At 42.3% G+C, this 17,714-nt stretch overlaps 1 protein-coding gene across 1 annotated transcript in view; it reads left to right on the top strand.

Moving 5' to 3' along the window:
• LOC135400027 (uncharacterized) overlaps nucleotides 1-16,282 on the top strand; it is a 50,019-nt gene extending 33,737 nt beyond the window's left edge. The window contains exons 13-14 of the mRNA XM_064631772.1: nucleotides 14,963-15,070; nucleotides 15,918-16,282. Coding sequence (XP_064487842.1) covers nucleotides 14,963-15,070; nucleotides 15,918-16,082 — 273 coding nt within the window. The 3' untranslated portion in view covers nucleotides 16,083-16,282. The remainder of the gene's footprint in view (nucleotides 1-14,962; nucleotides 15,071-15,917) is intronic.
• The last annotated feature ends 1,432 nt before the right edge of the window (nucleotides 16,283-17,714 follow it).

Raw genomic sequence — 17,714 nt, 5'->3', positions numbered from 1 at the left:
GCGGCGAAGTGCAAAAGGACGTAATTCATTGGTGTAATTCATTCGTGTAAGGACGTAATTCATTGGTAGACATGGGAGTGGAAGAGCCACCTTTTGCGCTTCACCGCGACCAGCCATGACAAAAATATGTAAACCAAAACCAATTAATTACTGCAACAAATGACCCGCTTTGGTGGCAGATTTTTCTCTAAAAGGTGTCCACTGAAGGTCCCAAAAGGGGTAGTACCCATTTTAATGCCGACGGCGCCCTGCTTTAGAAGTTATGTTTTTTCACGAAACTCATTTGAATTTTTATTTAAATAATTAGCGCCTCCCACTCATTCACATGGTGCGCAGCTTGTAGGCGGTATCGGAGAGATTCTTGTAAAAAAGAAAGTTCTTCGATTGCTGCGCCGGTTCGCGAATTATTTAGCCCGGGGTTTAACTGAGACACCCGGTATAGTCTCTGGCACAAACCACATGTCTATATCTGTTAATCCCATAGGGAAAACTACACTCTTAAAAATGTACTGCACCCCATAGCACCCTCCTAGCCAACTATCATCCTGAGTTACATCGGTCTTTCCTGCCACTGGCTGAAAGCGAGGGGCGTATGCCATTTGCCTGGCATTATGCAGTTCGCAATTGCCACAAAAATAGCGTATGCTCTCCGTTTTCAGCAAATCAAGAAAGAAGACAACGTCATTCGAGTTGATGGTTGGCTAGGAGTGTGCTATGCAATGAAGCTCTGTTTTTAGACTGTACCCATCGCCTAATTAACCAAATTCCATATCTGGATGCTCCGTAACATAGTCATACTGTGAGTATGACGTGCCATTACACTACGAAATCATCCTACACACAGAAAGTTCTCAGTGACCAATTTTTCGAACTTCAGTTCTCCTCCCCCCTGTAGTGATGGATTTCAGTGGCCTCTGTGTTAACATAAAGCAGCTACCACTCTTAAAAATGAACTTCACCGCATTGCACGCTCCTAGCCAACCATCATCTCCAATGATATCATTATCTGCCCCGTTTTCAACAAATCAGGGCAGATAACGATATCATTTGAGATTATGGTTGGCTAGGAGCGTGCTGCGCGGTGAAATTCATTTTTAAGAGTGTAGGCTTGCAAATGTGGCCTCTTACTGCTCGGCTTAAAAACAACGGTGCTAAGACACTCTGACCCGACGTGATGCACTCACAGTCTCAGAACAGAACTTCACTGCATAGCACGTTGTGTGCCAACCACTGCCACGAATTATAGGGCTATCATTTCTGATTCGAAGAGAGAGAGGGGCATATGCCTTTTTGTAGCAATTATCATATATCCAAGTTGCTATAAAAAGGCATACGCCCCGTCGATCTGTGAAGCAGTAGCCGTAACCCTATCATTCGTGGCAATGGTTGGCGCACAACGTGCTATGCAATGAAATTCTGTTCTGAGAGTGCAGAATTCGCAGGAATGAACTACTACACTCTTAAAACTGAGTTTCACTGCATAGCACGCTCCTAGCCAACCATTTTCTCGAATGATATTGTTATCTGCCCGGATTTGTTGAAAACGGGAGGCGTACGCCTTTTTTGTGACACTTATGCTGTTCATAATTGTCACAAAAAAGGCGTACGCCTCCCGTTTTCAACAAATCAGAGCAGATAACGATATCATTCGAGATAATGGTTGGCTAGGAGCGTGCTATGCAGTGAAGTTCATTTTTAAGAGTGTACACCCTAAAAACAAAACTTCACCGCATAGCATGCTGTGCTCCAACCGTTGCCAAGAGTGATACACTCTTAAAAATGAACTTCACCGCATAGCACGCTCTTAGCCAACCACCATCTCGAATGATATTCATATCTGCCCTGATTTGCTGGAAACGGGAGGCGTACGCCTTTTTTGTGACACTTATGCTGGTCATAATTGTCACAAAAAGGCGTACGCCTCCCGTTTTCGACAAATCAGGTCAGATAAGGATATCATTCGAGATGACGGTTGGCTAGGAGCGTGCTATGGGGTGAAGTTCATTTTTAAGAGTGTAGGGTTATCGCTTCGGGTTCGAAGAAAGAAGGGGGCGTACGCCTTTTTGTGGCAATTTTCATACAGGGTGTTTCAAAAAACGTGTCATTCGGACTTTATACAAAAACGGGGCGACGGAAAAATACGGGGTAAACGGCATTTGTGTGGCAACTGAATTTGCCACCTTGAAAAAATATTTTCATTTGATTTTAATTGAAATAAATTGAATTTCTTTAATTGAACTTCAAAATTTCCCAAGTCAACCTAACGTTTTTTTTACAGAATTAGAGGGTCCGTAGCGAACTTAGTGAGATCCCCTAAGAAATCCGCTCGATATTGCAAATGGAACTGCCAAAAAAAAGTCCCGAAATTGAGGCTTCCAAGTTTCGGGTATTCAACGGCGCACCAAATCAGACGCAAATATTCGTGGAGAGGAGGACTGCTCCTGCCCCCATGAAAGATAGAAGGTCGAAAGAACACAGGGCGGGAAAAAAGGGGCGGAATCATTTTTGTTTGCCGCTTATCAACGTATGGTGGAATGTCACCTGCCTTGTTATCTGCGCATCTTGTGCTGCACGCCGGTCCGGCGATAAACTGTTCTAGCTTCATGGGGGCAGGAGCATGTCCTGCCCTCCGCGCATTTTTCCGACTGATTTGGTGCGCTGTTGAATACCCGAAACTCTGAAGCCTCAATTTCGGGACTTTTTTGGGGCAGTTCCATTTGCAATATCGAGCGAATTTTTTGGTGGATCTGATTAAGTTAGCTGCAGGCTCTCTAATTCTGTAAAAAAACGTTAGGTTGACTTGGGAAATTTTGGAGTTCAATTAAAGAAATTCAATTTATGTTAATTGCAATCAAATTAAAATATTTTTGCAAGATGGCAAATTCAGTTGCCACACAAGTGCCCTTTACCCCGTATTTTTCAGTCGCCCCGTTTTTTTATAAAGTCCGAATGACACGTTTTTTGAAACACCCTGTATATCCAAATTGTCACAAAAAGGCGTGCGCCCACCTCCCTATTCGAATCAGAAACGATAACGCTATCATTCGTGGCAACGGTTGGCACACAGCGTGCTGTGTGGTGAAGCTCTGTTTTTAGAGTGTACGTCGAGGAAGAGGCACTGTGTAATTTACACTTGCAACAAACATTCATCGAATGGTTTTACGCTGATGACGAAATGGCGGCCAGCGCCCAAACTGAACATAAACAAGGTCGCATGACCTAAAAGTACTATTGCTTGTGACGTGGAGCCAGAACAACGAAGCCAGGCCTAGCAGTCCTATATCAGACAAAGTGTGAATGTATAGTGTGAACAAAAGATTTCTGAATTTCAATTTAAAGTGAAGACGATTTCGTCCCGAGATCGCAAGTAGTACAGGGTCCGTCCATTTTAACTCCAAAGTCCCTACAGTGTGGTCCATTTCACGTCCAAGCCCCAGCCCCTGCCAGGTGCTCCAATTTACTTCCAAATCGTCCCCCACATGCACTGGAGGGAGCGCGCCTCCCTGCGTCCTTGGCCGACTTCTAAGGGAACTGTGCCATAAAATGGTGCTGGGAATTGTGTCAATTGTAATGCCAGTCAGGTGAAAAAGAAAAACCCAACCGAAAAACATTCACGATGTGAAAACAGACAACAGAACACAAGACAGTTCATATTCTACAAGATGAACATATATTTATTCCATATTTAATAATTCCATAAAACTATCTAATAGTCATTGTCCAATTAATTTTATCAAATCATTAGGGTCTGAAAGAAAACACGAGATCAGCATTCATCACATTGTTCACTTCTTGATAACTCACATAGCCCACTGCAGTAATACATACAATCAGATGGTGCGGGACCCCAATGACCTGAAAGAGGAGTTATTATGTGAAACCATAATCTCATTCACTAATACATACAATGCATTGCCCCCGGATTATCTAAAAAAGATAGTCGCAAGCAATATAAACATTCACACGCAATAGAGTAATACATACAATCAGATGGTGCGGGACCCCAATAATCTGAAAGGGAACCTCAATTAATATAATTGAAATCATCAAAACGTGTCATTGAATTTTAATTAAAAAACTACGCCACCTAGAATCATGCGGTCAATGTCATTTGTTCTTACTAGGTTTTTGGCATCTCCTGATGTGCATGTCATGTAACCCAAGTTTAATTATGTAATTTTTACGAAGTGAACTCGGAAATTTGCCAAGTAAAGGTCACTTTTTTACCCCACGAACATGAACAGCGTGCGGAATTTACTCAAATTCATGATAATTGACAGTGATTTAAGTGATATTCAGGGTCTATCCTGTCGGGAAAAATAGTCGAACATCATGCTTCTGGGGGTACCTGAGTATAACGCGCAAGGACTTGTCACTGTCAGTCTGACGCAAGGAGCTTGGAAACCCAGCCCACAGAGGGATAGTAGAAAAAGTAACAGTTTCTGAAATTGGGAAAAGGAAGGTATGGTCCCAGCCGAGGCCGGACGCAATAAGCTATGTCTGTGTTATCTCTTTCTACCATGCCAGAGTAGGCTGGGTTTCCAACCTCCTTTCATCTACTGACAATGACTCCGCAGAAAAGTTCATCGCGTGCTATCCTCGGCAAGCTCCGTACAGCATGATTTTCGGCCATTTTTCCGATACGATAGTTCCTCAATATTCCTGTCAATTATCATTAATTCGAAAAATTTCGGCACGCTCTTCACGTTGGTGGGGTAAAAAAGTGACGTTTACTTGGCAAATTTCCGACTTCAGTTCGCAAAAATTTTCATAATTAAACTTACATTACACGACATTCACATCAGGAGGTGGCAAAAACCTAGTAAAAACAAATGCTGTTGACCGCATGATTCTGTGTGGCATAGTTTTTTTATTAAAATCCAATGACACGTTTTTGGGACACCCTGTATATTCAATAATACATACATTGAGGTGGTGGTGGCACCTTTGGATAATTTGCAGGGCAGAACTTTTTAATTAAAGAAGATATTCGTAATTAATACGATTACAACCGAAAAACAACTTTTATTATAACAAGTCCGAGATTCCTATACGTGGCCACTATTGTTGCGACAGACGTCACAACACTGACAATTTTCCTGAGCCAGCATTACCCTAGAGTTTCTTATTAAGTGACATTACCAGTGCTGATGGATGTAAGGAATTAATCGAATTTCAGGCACAACTGAGAAGACACATCTAAACCGCACATCCTTTTTCCATATCCTCCGGGACACAACTTTTAATGGAATAGGTTCATTCTATGAAGTTCCTGTATGAGACCAGCACAGACGAAAGAAATAATTCTTCTCTATATGCTTGCATTATTCCATTCTGAAGAACAGAGGAGCACTCTATCAATCGGCAGCACAAATACAGAGAGCACCATTAGATGGACAGCAAAACTGAGAACAGTCAACAGTATAAGAGAGAATCGGTTTCTCCAAGCAGGACCAAAACCGGCGCTTGCTGCATTAGACAGTCTATGTTATCGTATTTCAACCAACACTCAAACAACACATACATGTTGGGAAATAATCTATCAACTGAAGCATTGAAATATTAATTAAAACCATCATCGCGACCTAAGCTAGACGAACACTATGAGAACAATTTCCATTCTAACAAACAGACGCCACAAAGCTTGCTTTGTTTTATGAATCAATTGGAAGCATCCACACTAACACACAGAAAATACAGGGTGTCCCAGAAAACGTGTCATTGAATTATAATAAACAAACTACGCCACCTAGAATCATGCGGTCAACAGCATTTGTTCTTATTAAGATTTTGCCACCTCCTAATGTGAATGTCATGTACTCCAAGTTTAATTATGTAAATATTTGCGAACTGAACTCGGAAATTTGCCAAGAAAAGGTCACTTTTTTACCCCACCAATATGAAGAGCGTGCCGAATTCACTCCAATTCATGATAATTCACAGTGATACTCACGAGCTATCCCATCGGAAAAAATAGCCGAATATCATGCTTTTCGGAGCACAGGACCATAGCGCGCGATGACTCTTTGAGCGCAATCGCTCGCAGTGCGACGAAAGGAGGTTCCGAAGCCAGCCCACAGAGTGATAGTAGAAAAAGTAACAGTTCCTAAATTTGGGAGAGGGAAAGTATTATCCCAGCGAAAGACGGACGTGATAAGCCGTGCCTGTTTTATCTCTTTCTGCGGTGTCGGGGAGGGCTGGGTTTCCAACCTCCTTTCGTCGGACTGACAAAGATTGCGCTGAAAAATTCATCGTGCGCTATTCTGTGCGACCACCGTAGAGTATGATGTTCGGCTATTTTTTTTCGATGGGATAGCTTCTGAATATCCCTGTCAATTATCATTAATTTGACTAAATTAGACACGCTCTTCACATTGGTGGGGTAAAAAAGTGACCTTTACTAGGCAAATTTCCGACTTAAGCTCGCAAAAATTTACATAATTAAATTTACGTTACACGACATTCACACGAGGGGGTGGCAAAAACCCAGTAAGAACAAATGCCATTGACCGCATGACTCTAGGTGGTGTAGTTTCTTTATTATAATTCAATGACACGTTTTCTGGGACACCCTGTATATACGATAGAATGGCAAAACAAGGCAGCTGTTTCCACTATTTCACACACTTTCCTCAAACGAACGATCTCCCCAAGGAGGACTGCCGTTAAGGAATGAAGTAACATTGCCAAAGCTTACACAGAGGCAATATTTTTTATTATCTTCATTGAACAATTACCACAAACAGATGTAAGGAAATAATTATTCTCAGCTGCCATTATTCAATTCTAAAGAGCAGAGGAGCACAAGAAGCAATCTATTAAATAGCCAACACTAATAAAGAGAGCACCATTAGAGGATTAGCAAAACTAAAAAAAGAATGGTCAACGATATCAGAGCGAACCGGTTTCTCCAAGCGGGACTGAAACCAGCGCTTTCTCCATTAGACACTCTAGAATATCATATTTCAACCAACATGCAAACAACAGATACATGTAGGGAAATCTATCAACTGAAACACCATAACATTAAGTAAAATCATCCACGCGAACTAAGCTAGGCGAACACTATGAAAGACAATTTTCATTCTAACAAACAGATGCCACAAAGCTTACTTTGTTTTATGAATACATTGGAGGCATCCACATTAACACACTAACACACAGAAAACATGTGTTACAGGCAACAGGCAAAACCAGACATTTCGTTAAATACCCGTTCGTGTCGGGCAGCTTGCAAAATGCTTTGGGAGTGCTATGTCCAAGACACTGAATGCAAAGAGAGTGAGTAAAAAGAAGAAAAACATGGATAAATTGGTACCACCAATGTCAAAGCCGGGACGCAAAGGAACAGATCATGTGGACTTGTTTTCCAAAGATTGATGTACGCAAAACGAAAAAAGAAAGAGAAACAGATGGTGAAAGCTATAATAAAGTATGAGAGTGATCATATAGAATAATTACGATGTGCACGATGTTGGAATGAAATGAAAGAGACCCATTTCATCATCACCCCGTGTATGTGTGTGTGCACTTCTACTACACTCTTAAAAATGAACCTCATCGCATGGCACGCTTCTAGCCAACCATAATCTCGAATGATATCGTTATCTGCCCTGATTTGTTGAAAACGGGAAGCGTACGCCTTTTGTGTGACAAAAGTTTTTTTTGAAAAAACAAAACAACTGGGATTGATGGTCGAGTTTTTTAGGTCAGCTGACGAAGAACTGAAGTACTCGACGTCAGACATAGTCGGAATCATTGCAAATGGTGCTGCATTCATCAAGCAAGCAGCCATATCAAATTACCATATATTCGTACAAGCAGTGTATACACTCTCAGAAAAAAGGGTGGAGCAGTTATACTTTTCAGGAGGTAATATTTGTCGCATATGTTGTGCATAAGTTCTACCTGCTACCTCACTCTCTGCCACGAATGATAGGGTTACCACTTCTGATTCGGTGAGCGAGGGGGGCGTGCACCTTTTTGTATCTATTTCAATAGATGATAATTATTTTTACCACCCTTTTACACCCTTTATCAGATGCCATGTTGATCTAGGTGGTAACTATAGAAGTTACCACCTTTTCACGCCCTTTGTTCTTAGAGGTATCGCACGATCATTATGGACTTGTTGAAAGTATATCTCTCTATTGACATGGAAGGTACTGAAAAGTAAAAAATCGTATCGCATGACGTGTTCCACTATCACGACTACGCAATTATTTTCGTCTACCAGTTAGTGGAGTCACTTGGATCAATGATGTCGAATGAGCAGAAATTTAATATTATAACACAACATCTAATGTACCATCACTTATTGAAACTCAACGACCATATCAACCATGGTGGACCATTGGACAATTTTCACCTAATACTCTCTTGCACGCCCTTTAAGAATATATATAGAAAAAAGGGAAATATCAATAAGAGATTGTGCAAGTTCGTGGCAACTAAATGCAAGTTACTCAAGCGCTACAAATATGGGGAAATCATGTCACTAATTCAAGCGCCCCATCATAAGGAACTACTACATAGTGCATTCTCAATTCATCGCTCAGCAAGACAAAGACAGCAATCGAAAACTTCGGAGTTTGGAAGAGGACGGTCGTACTCTATCAAAATAAAAGTACCAAACGAAGTGAAGAGATATCGTCCATTAAAACCAATTGTAATATAATTAATTTTAAACTTTGCCATATCATGCATTTTAATTCTCTTCCTTCAAATGCTTAATTTTCAAAACTGGCCGGCAAAACGCTCAAATAAAAAAATCATCACGATTAGCTTTTAATGTAGCTAGGCTACATTCAAACATAGCGCTTCTTGCTATATCGACTGACTATGCACAAGTGTTTAACCTATATCTTAAAAATTCTGAAATTTGTAAGAAAATATGGGCGGCTTTGACTGGTGAAACCTGAAGCAAGGAATGATATTTGTTGTACAGTTTGGATTTGGTTGCCTCATTATGAGCTATAAACCTCTAAATTTAAGTATGCCCTTTGGACTTTCTAATATAGTTTATTTTGAAACTTTGCTACACCGTCTTCATTAATTTGCTCAAATGTTTAATTTCAAAAAATTAATAATTAGCGTATAATGTAACATATCCTAACAGGCAGATAACTTCACTATTTGAACCTCATCATTGTTACCAGTTTGTACCATACTAAATGTGGTCAAAATCTTCGCTGCTCGTTCTTGGTTGTGATGTGAAGAAATCGATATGGCAATCCTTACACTACGTGATGACAAAAGAATCTACACCCATTCTTTCAATTACACACTTGTTTATTTTCATATATTACAACTGTCCTCTCACAAACTCCGAAGTTTTCGTTTGCTGTCTTTGTCTTGTTGAATGATGAATTGGGAATGCACATATAGTAGTTATGATGGGTCGCTTGAATCCAGCGTTGACACAGGTGATATGACTTCGCCGTATTTGTAGTGCTTGAGTAACGTGCATTTAGCTATCACGAACTTGTGCAATCTCTTAGTCATGTTTCCACGGTCCCTCAATACCCTTTCTGGTCAGGAAACTCCGCTCGAATGCAATAGAGAAGGTCACCTAGGGACAATTGCTCCCGCGTGGGGCGATCGCGTCGTTCGGGGGGAGACATCCTCGTGGAGCAGACAACGTTTCCAAGGGGGTGAAACTCGCGAGTTCCTTTGCGGACTAAAATGAGGCGCTGCGAGCCTTTCGCGTCATCAAACGTCATGAAACGTCAAAAGTTTTACGTGGAAGCGCGAGTTCTCTACCGAGAGCATCCCATTGGCTCCTGCGGCCGCTCCCCTGGTATGCGAGCGCTCATTGGTCGGTTTGAAATTATAACCTTTCCGTGGCGCGGGAAAGCGGGCACCGCCGTGTCTGGGGTGCCGGAGCAGTTCGCCGTAAAGTTTCGAAATATGGTGCAGCAGGGACGCACGCAAAGCATCTTTGCCGGTACCGCTTTAGATGGCTTTTAGTGCCCGTCGATACCGACTCTGCAAAACTCGAATCCTCTTGGATACTTCTGCAAGTAAATTCAGTGATAGATAAGTGGAAGGCGCAGGTCTGCTTCGCTTGCTTGGCGCGACAACGATTCAAGGAGGATCAATACTGTGTTTTTCCACTCGATGGCAGGTAAGTCAGTTCCTATTCCATTCTGCCGCTTAGCGTAGCATAGCATAGCACCGCACCTGTGGCATATACTCAGCATTTCGGCCGGTAGAATTTTTAGTTTTCACGTTTTTTGATCCCTGTTCTGGTCTTTCTTGCTCAGGTATCAACTAGGTACTGCTGAACTCATATCTGCTTCAGAAAAGCATCGGCATGGACTCAATAGAATGGATATGCCACTCTGAGTGGTTGGAACATCATCTTTTGGCTTAGCAGCTGCACAGGTTCCTTTGTGACGGGTCAGCCTTGACATGTGACACTATACAAGCAGCAAAGGGATATGGACATGTTTTCTGTCATGCTGGATTTGTGAATGTGTGTGCCTGTGCAGTGAATTTACTGATCTACTGTGAGGTCTTCCACTTGAGACATCAGCTAACAGTGAATGTGAAGTTGCTTCGGCATATTACTCGAACTTCAGAAACAATGTTCATGTCAAGTTCGTGTTTGGCGCAGATACAGAAGACTGCATATGTGTGATTTGGAAATACCAATCCCGAAAAATAAAGCACCTTGTGCAACAGAAAGAGCCAACGCTTCCGCGTTTTATTTATTTCACTGGATGCGAACGAAAATCCAGAACCGCCAAAGCGAGGAGAGAACAGAGGTGAAAGGGAAAGAGAACCCCTCGGCAGCGTCGCTTTACGTCACGCGTCACCCATGGAGACAAAATAAAACAAAGCAAAAAACTACTCTACCGAGACCCAACGATTGGCCCGACGTCTGAGGTCACGTGAGTTTTTCCCGACAATAGAAATATACTACACGTTCATTCCCCTGATGTTTCCATGAAGCTCCCTGTTTGCAGGGAAGATTTGATCGACTACTTTTTAAACTTTGTTTCGGATTCAGAGTAGAAATAATTAATTCACGAATCGGTTCATGAATTGAGTCGACACATTTCCGTTCAGTGAATATAAATTTGCAGATTTTCTACGTAGATTGCAGCTTTTGTTGTTGTCTTTTTCTGACACGGAAACTTTGCTCTCGCTGATGGCTCTCAATGAAGGTCGAGAAACATATCAATGCATTTTGTTACACAATTACGCAAAGAAGTCATATATTGTAAGGCAATGACGCTTTCCGAAGTTATGCATGAGGGCGAAACCTTCCAAACGCGTGATTTTCTTGTTTTCGTCGTAGCAGTTTGTTGTAACTTGGACAGAGACAAAGATTACTAGGTGATTCTATGTCGGCGCAGACAGATAATACGCCAGAAGAAGTACTTATAGAAATCATGTATTTTAATTATGTGAACGTCGTCTCTGCCGGCATGAGAGCCGGGGGATACACATACTATAAATCGCATGGCTCGATCGTCTTCGGTGAAGAAATAAACTTATTTTATTTTTCGATGTGGTGCGGAGCCCCACACAATGTTGACAATAACTGATCCATTATACTATTATCGTATTCTAGATAGCCATCTCTACACACTTTGGGAAGGGATGTATCTACGTAAGAAAGCAGTAGCTCTAGCTCGTTCCCTTTAAAGGTAATGCATATGATCACCCCTTGATAATCTTTCTGAAGAATACTTCAAGCCCTTCTACTGTTTTTTTTTTTTTTTTTGCAGTTTGGATTGACTGGTCAGCCAGTTGTGATGAGTAATGAGATTCCAACATGATTCAAGCCGTGTTAGTAAATTAACAGGATCGAATTTCCGCTTACTGAAGTGCGGCGTAATAGCGCTTTCCAACTATAGGAATTGACTGACAAGATTCAGGAGTCAAATTCAGCGGCGAAACTATCATCGTGTTGTAGATAGCCTGGGCATATCAGTCAGATCAGTTTCAGGACGTTCCAATGAACAAACTATTTAAAATTATGGAATGAAGTTTTATTTGGGAGCGGCCATTGCTCTCATTGCTCGGAAGGAAGTTTTAGGATTGGTCAAACAAATCATTTACGAGAACAACGTTGTGGTACCTGGTGACAAATAAATAAGAACTGGAAAGAGATAAGTAAGGGGAAATGCGGAAAATTGCTTGAGTCAGCCTTTCGCTTGAAATTAATGATGAAGACAAGGAAAATATATATTTTTAAGCACATTACACGGCCATGAATGAGCTCTAGAGTCTGTAGGTTATGGTCCGCAGAAACTTTTAACGCATTGAAAATCAGGAAGGAAAAATAAAAATGAATAAGTAAAAAGATAAAAATATCAACCCTCCCTCTCCCCGCTTCCGGTTCAGCAAAAACGAGTATGTAAACGCGTATATAAATGAACGGGTACAAGCGAACTGAGTTTACTAAGCCGACCTGGCATTACATCTTTCCCCGCAAGCTGTACCCTTAGAAATCGTATTGTGTTGACATCATGTTTAAAGATCTACCCTTTGAAAATGTTACGGTTCTTAGTGTTTGATGCAACACGTGTCACACAGCAATCAACTTGAAGGAGCTCAAGAAATCACACTCATCGCACTACATCTCCAATAAGACAAAGACCGAATGTTTTGTGTCTATTCCCGTATGCCAAGTCATCGCTGTTTCGTAGACAAAGAAAGAATAATTTCATTCACTTCTCGTCAAGTTGCGGCTCCCCTTCCATGAAGAACGTAGTCACCACGAAATATCACGCACTCCAGTCTCCTTGATCTGCGTAGATCATTCTTACATACGAACAGAGTGGAAAGATTGCAGTAAAATTCAGAGATATTCAGAAATTAACCTCTGGTTACGCTCGCAAAATGCAAGCAAAAAAAAAAAAAGTCAGACTTCTAAACAGCGGCAGAAACGCTATGCAAACCATACGCGCAGGCCACCTGCGGACACGAAAGTCTCCCCCCGAACGACCGATGCGCCGCCACGCGTCGTCGTGACGCCCTCGGCGAACTTTTTGGCGGAGTTTCCTGACCAGAAAGAGTACCGAGGGACCGCGATGTTTCCTTTTTTCGTATATAGGTTCTTGAAGAGCGTGCAAGACAATATTAGGTGAAAATTGTCCAATTGTCTACCACGGTTGATATGGTCGTTGAGTTTCGACAAGTGATGGTACATTAGATGTTGTATGAGAATATTAAATTTCTGCTCATTGGAAATTGGTTCAAGTGACTGCATCAACTGGTAGACGAAAATAACTGCATAGCCGTGATAGTGAAACACATCATGTGATAAGATTTTTTTACTTTTTAGTACTTTCCATGTCAATAGACAAATGTAATTTCAGCAAATCCATAATGAATTGTGCAAAATACACCACTTGTATATGGTAATTTGATCTGACAGCTTTCTTGATGAATGCAACCATTTGCAATTATATCGACTACGTCTGACGTCGAGTACTTCAGTTCTTCGTCAGCTGATCTCAAAAGCTCTATCTCCATCTATCCCAGTGGTCCTTCCAATCTTGTTGTGTAGATGTTTTTGTAACGACTGTAGATTTGACGCACAATTTCTTGCACCTCTAACTGTGTAATTTATCCCATATCTCAGAATACGACCATGTCTATGGCATGTCGAAAACCAGTGATAATGGTATCGTTTCGTGGCTCTTTCTCGAAGCATTTTTTTATCACATCCTCCCACCACTCATGGTAACGTTTGCAAAATCCGTTCATCTGTTCGATGATGTTTCCTTTGTAGAGCAATTGTTTGTTCTGTTTTCCAGTGTGCTTCTACACCTATGCTCATTTTATTGGTTAAAATCTTGTGACCTTACTGATGCTTTGAATTCGATAGCGCTACCTGAATCATTCAATTGATATTCACCTCTCCTTCCGTGTGCTGTGTGTTGCTATACCACGCTTAGAATTGAATTTAAAAAAAAATGTGTTCCGGCTCATGCCGTGCTTATAAGATTACTCAAACTTGATGGATTGAGAATTATGCAAACTGATTTACAAAAAAAATACATGTGACATGTTTTGGTGTAAGAAAAAACTGATGCATTCAGTGATTCTGTGTACGAGTCCCCCGTACTTCGGGCGTAGAAGTCGTAAATACCTTGCTTCTCCCTTGACATGAGGGGAAGTTTACGGTCGGTGGATTCGGCTAGAAAGCATGTCCTCTCTCTCTCTCTCTCAGTTTGTTGTTAGAATATTTGAGTTTGAATTAAACTACTTCACCCTGTAGCTAGCGAAAAAGATATGTTTCCTTTGTAGAGCAACTTTCCCCGTTTCCATGGTGCACTCATGTCGCTTGCTTAGAAACGACGAATTGTGCCACGTGTTGTGAAATAAATTAATTATCGACTTGTCTTTGTTTCAGATGTTCATTGGATTGATATTAATAAAAAATATTGATACATAAAAATCTTGAGATTAATATTCTTTGTGTCGGCAAAGCCTCAACTAGCTATTATGTATATACAGGATGTGAAAATATATTTCTGAGGTGTGTGGGATGGTTGTTTGGTTCGTCTGTACAAAACAAAATGATCTTTTACGATAATTTGCATGTCAGAACGCTGATATGAACACTTGTGTCGTGTTGGTAGCTCTGCTACTACTACACGGGAGCTGGTGGGCTGATACTGGATGATTCTCGGTGTGACCGGAATGCATGTGAAAAGGATAGACACAGAGCGGGGTTTCTGACATAATAGCTAACGTCACAGCCATGAGGCTATGGCGACTAGCTAGGCGCGCGGAGACAGGGAATTCATTTCTGCTGTGCCGCGCATGTGATGCTCGGCATGAAAACCGATGCTCGATGCCGAAGAAATAGTTCCATGGGACATTTAAATAAAATTTACTGCACTGAGCGCAACATTCTCTTTCCTCAGTGTGAACCACTCGATTTTCACTTGCACCTGTGTTGATGAGCTTCACTCTTGACTGTTACCTTTCTTCCAAGTTCTGCAGGATAAACTCCACCATAAAAGACAACGGCACCGTGCTACAGTACGGCATCAAGGATGGCGTCCTATATGCATTCGATACCGCGGACACGATGGAAGAAAAGGTAATTTACGTAAGGCGTGGTACGGGGAGACCCATCTGATTGCCTGCGTTGCGACAACTAACTGGCCCTCCAAGTAGACAATTTATATGTGTCTGGGCTCCATTGAAACCTTAGGTGCTGAATGTTTAGAAGCTGGCCGCGAAAATGACGCAAATGACCTTAAAATGCCCTCATGTCAAGTACAGTCACTCAATAGGGACGTTCAATGACACCAATGTCGAAGTGCCCCTCTCCTTTTTTTTTCATTCCGTGTTAGCACCGCGAAGCAACTGTGGCTATGAGCGGCGTACAAATGTGGACAGATGGAGAGAGGACAGCAGGAAGGAGTTGGCGACAGGGGGGTTAGTATGCGTCCTGGGCCGACTTTAGGGGGAACTGTGCCGACATTCGTCTGGAAAGTCTTCGGAAAACCCAGAGAAAACCCTGCCAACGAGCGGGACGCCTTAAGCCCCTCGGCCATGCCGCTGGTGCCTCTTGGCAAAGATGTTGCCAAGTACACTTGGCCCACGAGAGCGACTCTTCCTTGTTGCACTGGTGGTAAGCTGCGATGCCAGACAATCTCGACACACACGGAGATGTCCCCCGTCAATCAGTCTTCCAGCTGAACTCTCGGTAACTGGAACACCCCAAAGCGAAGTTTTCCGTAAAAGTCTGAATCGCTTTAAATTTTACCGGCTTAGGTTTTTCGGATTTTCGCGGATGAATTCGAAAATCCGAGACCCTACCAATGTGATATGCTAAGTAGTAGATACAGGTGTTGTGATTAATTGTATGGTTTGTAATGTATTTCCTTGTAGATGTCCCCACTGATCATCATTTAAATAAAGTTGTTGTTTGTTCCTTGCAGATGTGCCGCGCTGCTGTGGATTACAATTTCCAAGGGGGCTACTGCATGTTCAGCATAGAAAATGCAGATTCTACAAATGCCTGCGACGACGACAAATACAAGGGAGACTTGATAATCGTTCACCACCTGAAAGACCTTGCTGCAAAGACGTTCACTTCGTGTTGAAACGCTGCAAAACGATACAATTATTTTCTCAAGCTTCGAGACCATCGTTTCTGGCACAACTACGCCTAGCAGATAGGATCAATATGATCACCTCGCTCTGGAATATTGTTTTCGTCCTGCTTGCGATATGTGCAATACGTACGTGAGCTTTATATTGTAGTTTATGATGATATGTGATATTAAAAATGATCTCAAATCCAGTTACTCCAACTCCAAATGATCTGAAACACTATTGCTTAAGAGGCTTTTGCAGTACGGCACGCATAACAGCTATATAAAACCTGTGAGATCTTTCTACGCCCAGGTTCACTCTCTGCAGTCCGCAGAGATTACAGGCAACAAACAGGCATCTGCAAGCGCAGACACTGCGCTTTGTCTGAGCCAATGCAAGCTGCAAGCATTTATGCTTCCCTTTACATAAAATCGAAATAATCGAGCCCTCGACGCTGGACCTCGGAAACCAACAAGATACTCTCCTCATTGATCCTTCAAGATGTGTTTGGTGGCTGTGTCCTATTACATCCTCTTTGGGTGCACTCATATTATTCCCTAGCTCTTTATACCGACCATGACAGCTTCGCAGACTCTTTCCCGTCAGTTTCGCCGTTGGTGGCCGCTAGCGAATACAAGGAATGAACGTAAACTGGGTGTATATCAAGGCAAGTGAATGGTCTTACACCTTTGAAACCACTAATTTCTATGATTTTTGTTTGTTTGTCCTGTATATGTGCTGAAAATTGTAGACTAAAATAGCATTGGAGTGTGAGGAAGATTCGCAAAGAATAGACTTCATACGACCTTGTCAGCTGCTATGGCTTGCGAACAAAATCGTCTTTGGTAGTCTTTTGGCTTCCAATGAATCTTAGGTCCCAAAATAACACTTCGTTTGCAGCGCTTTACCTTCGGGTTTGCTTGTCGCAATGAACGTGGGACCAAATGCAGATGGACTAGGTGCTTCCAAACGTCCTATGATGGATTAGAGTGACATCGATGTGCACATGGAGAATCATTCCAATGGGTAGCTCGAAGATTATTGTCCTAACATCTCGAACCGACGCTGGCGTTTCTACACAGATCGTCAGAAGGTATGGACGCCATGTACACATCGGTGCCCTCCCCCCAAAAAAAGGAATCGGCCTAAAAACCTCGGCGCAGATTCATGCAAGATACCATCGTGCTTATACCTCTTTCGTTTCGGATATAATTATTCTTTACTGGTGGTGGTGATAGGGCTTGCCGTTGTCGGCCTCACGTATGTGGGCAACGTCACGACTCACGCCCTGGGGGAATGCGCGTCCTGGGCCGACTTCTAAGGGAACTGTGCCGACATATGTCTGAAAGCGTCTGAGAAAAACCCAGGAAAAACCCCAGACAGCACAGCCGGCACCGGGATTCGAACCCGGGTACCTCCCAGTCTCGACGTGACATGGCCAGCACGCTAACCACTGAGCCACGGGAGCTTATTCTTTACTGAGTGATGAATTGGTAGTCTGTGCATAAACCAATCGGGTCCTCAGCCTGGGCTGACCAATCAGGAGATATAGTGATGATGGAAGCTGATGTCAACTGTTAGAATTGTGCTAGTATTATGCGGTTTATGATTAATGACGTGTCCCTCAGCTCGAAGAGCAT

This window comes from Ornithodoros turicata, chromosome 1 (genome assembly GCF_037126465.1).
Source record: "Ornithodoros turicata isolate Travis chromosome 1, ASM3712646v1, whole genome shotgun sequence".
Classification (NCBI taxonomy): Eukaryota; Metazoa; Arthropoda; class Arachnida; order Ixodida; family Argasidae; genus Ornithodoros; species Ornithodoros turicata.
Note: the sequence above shows the minus strand (reverse complement) of the source record. Positions and strands in the feature narration are given on the sequence as shown.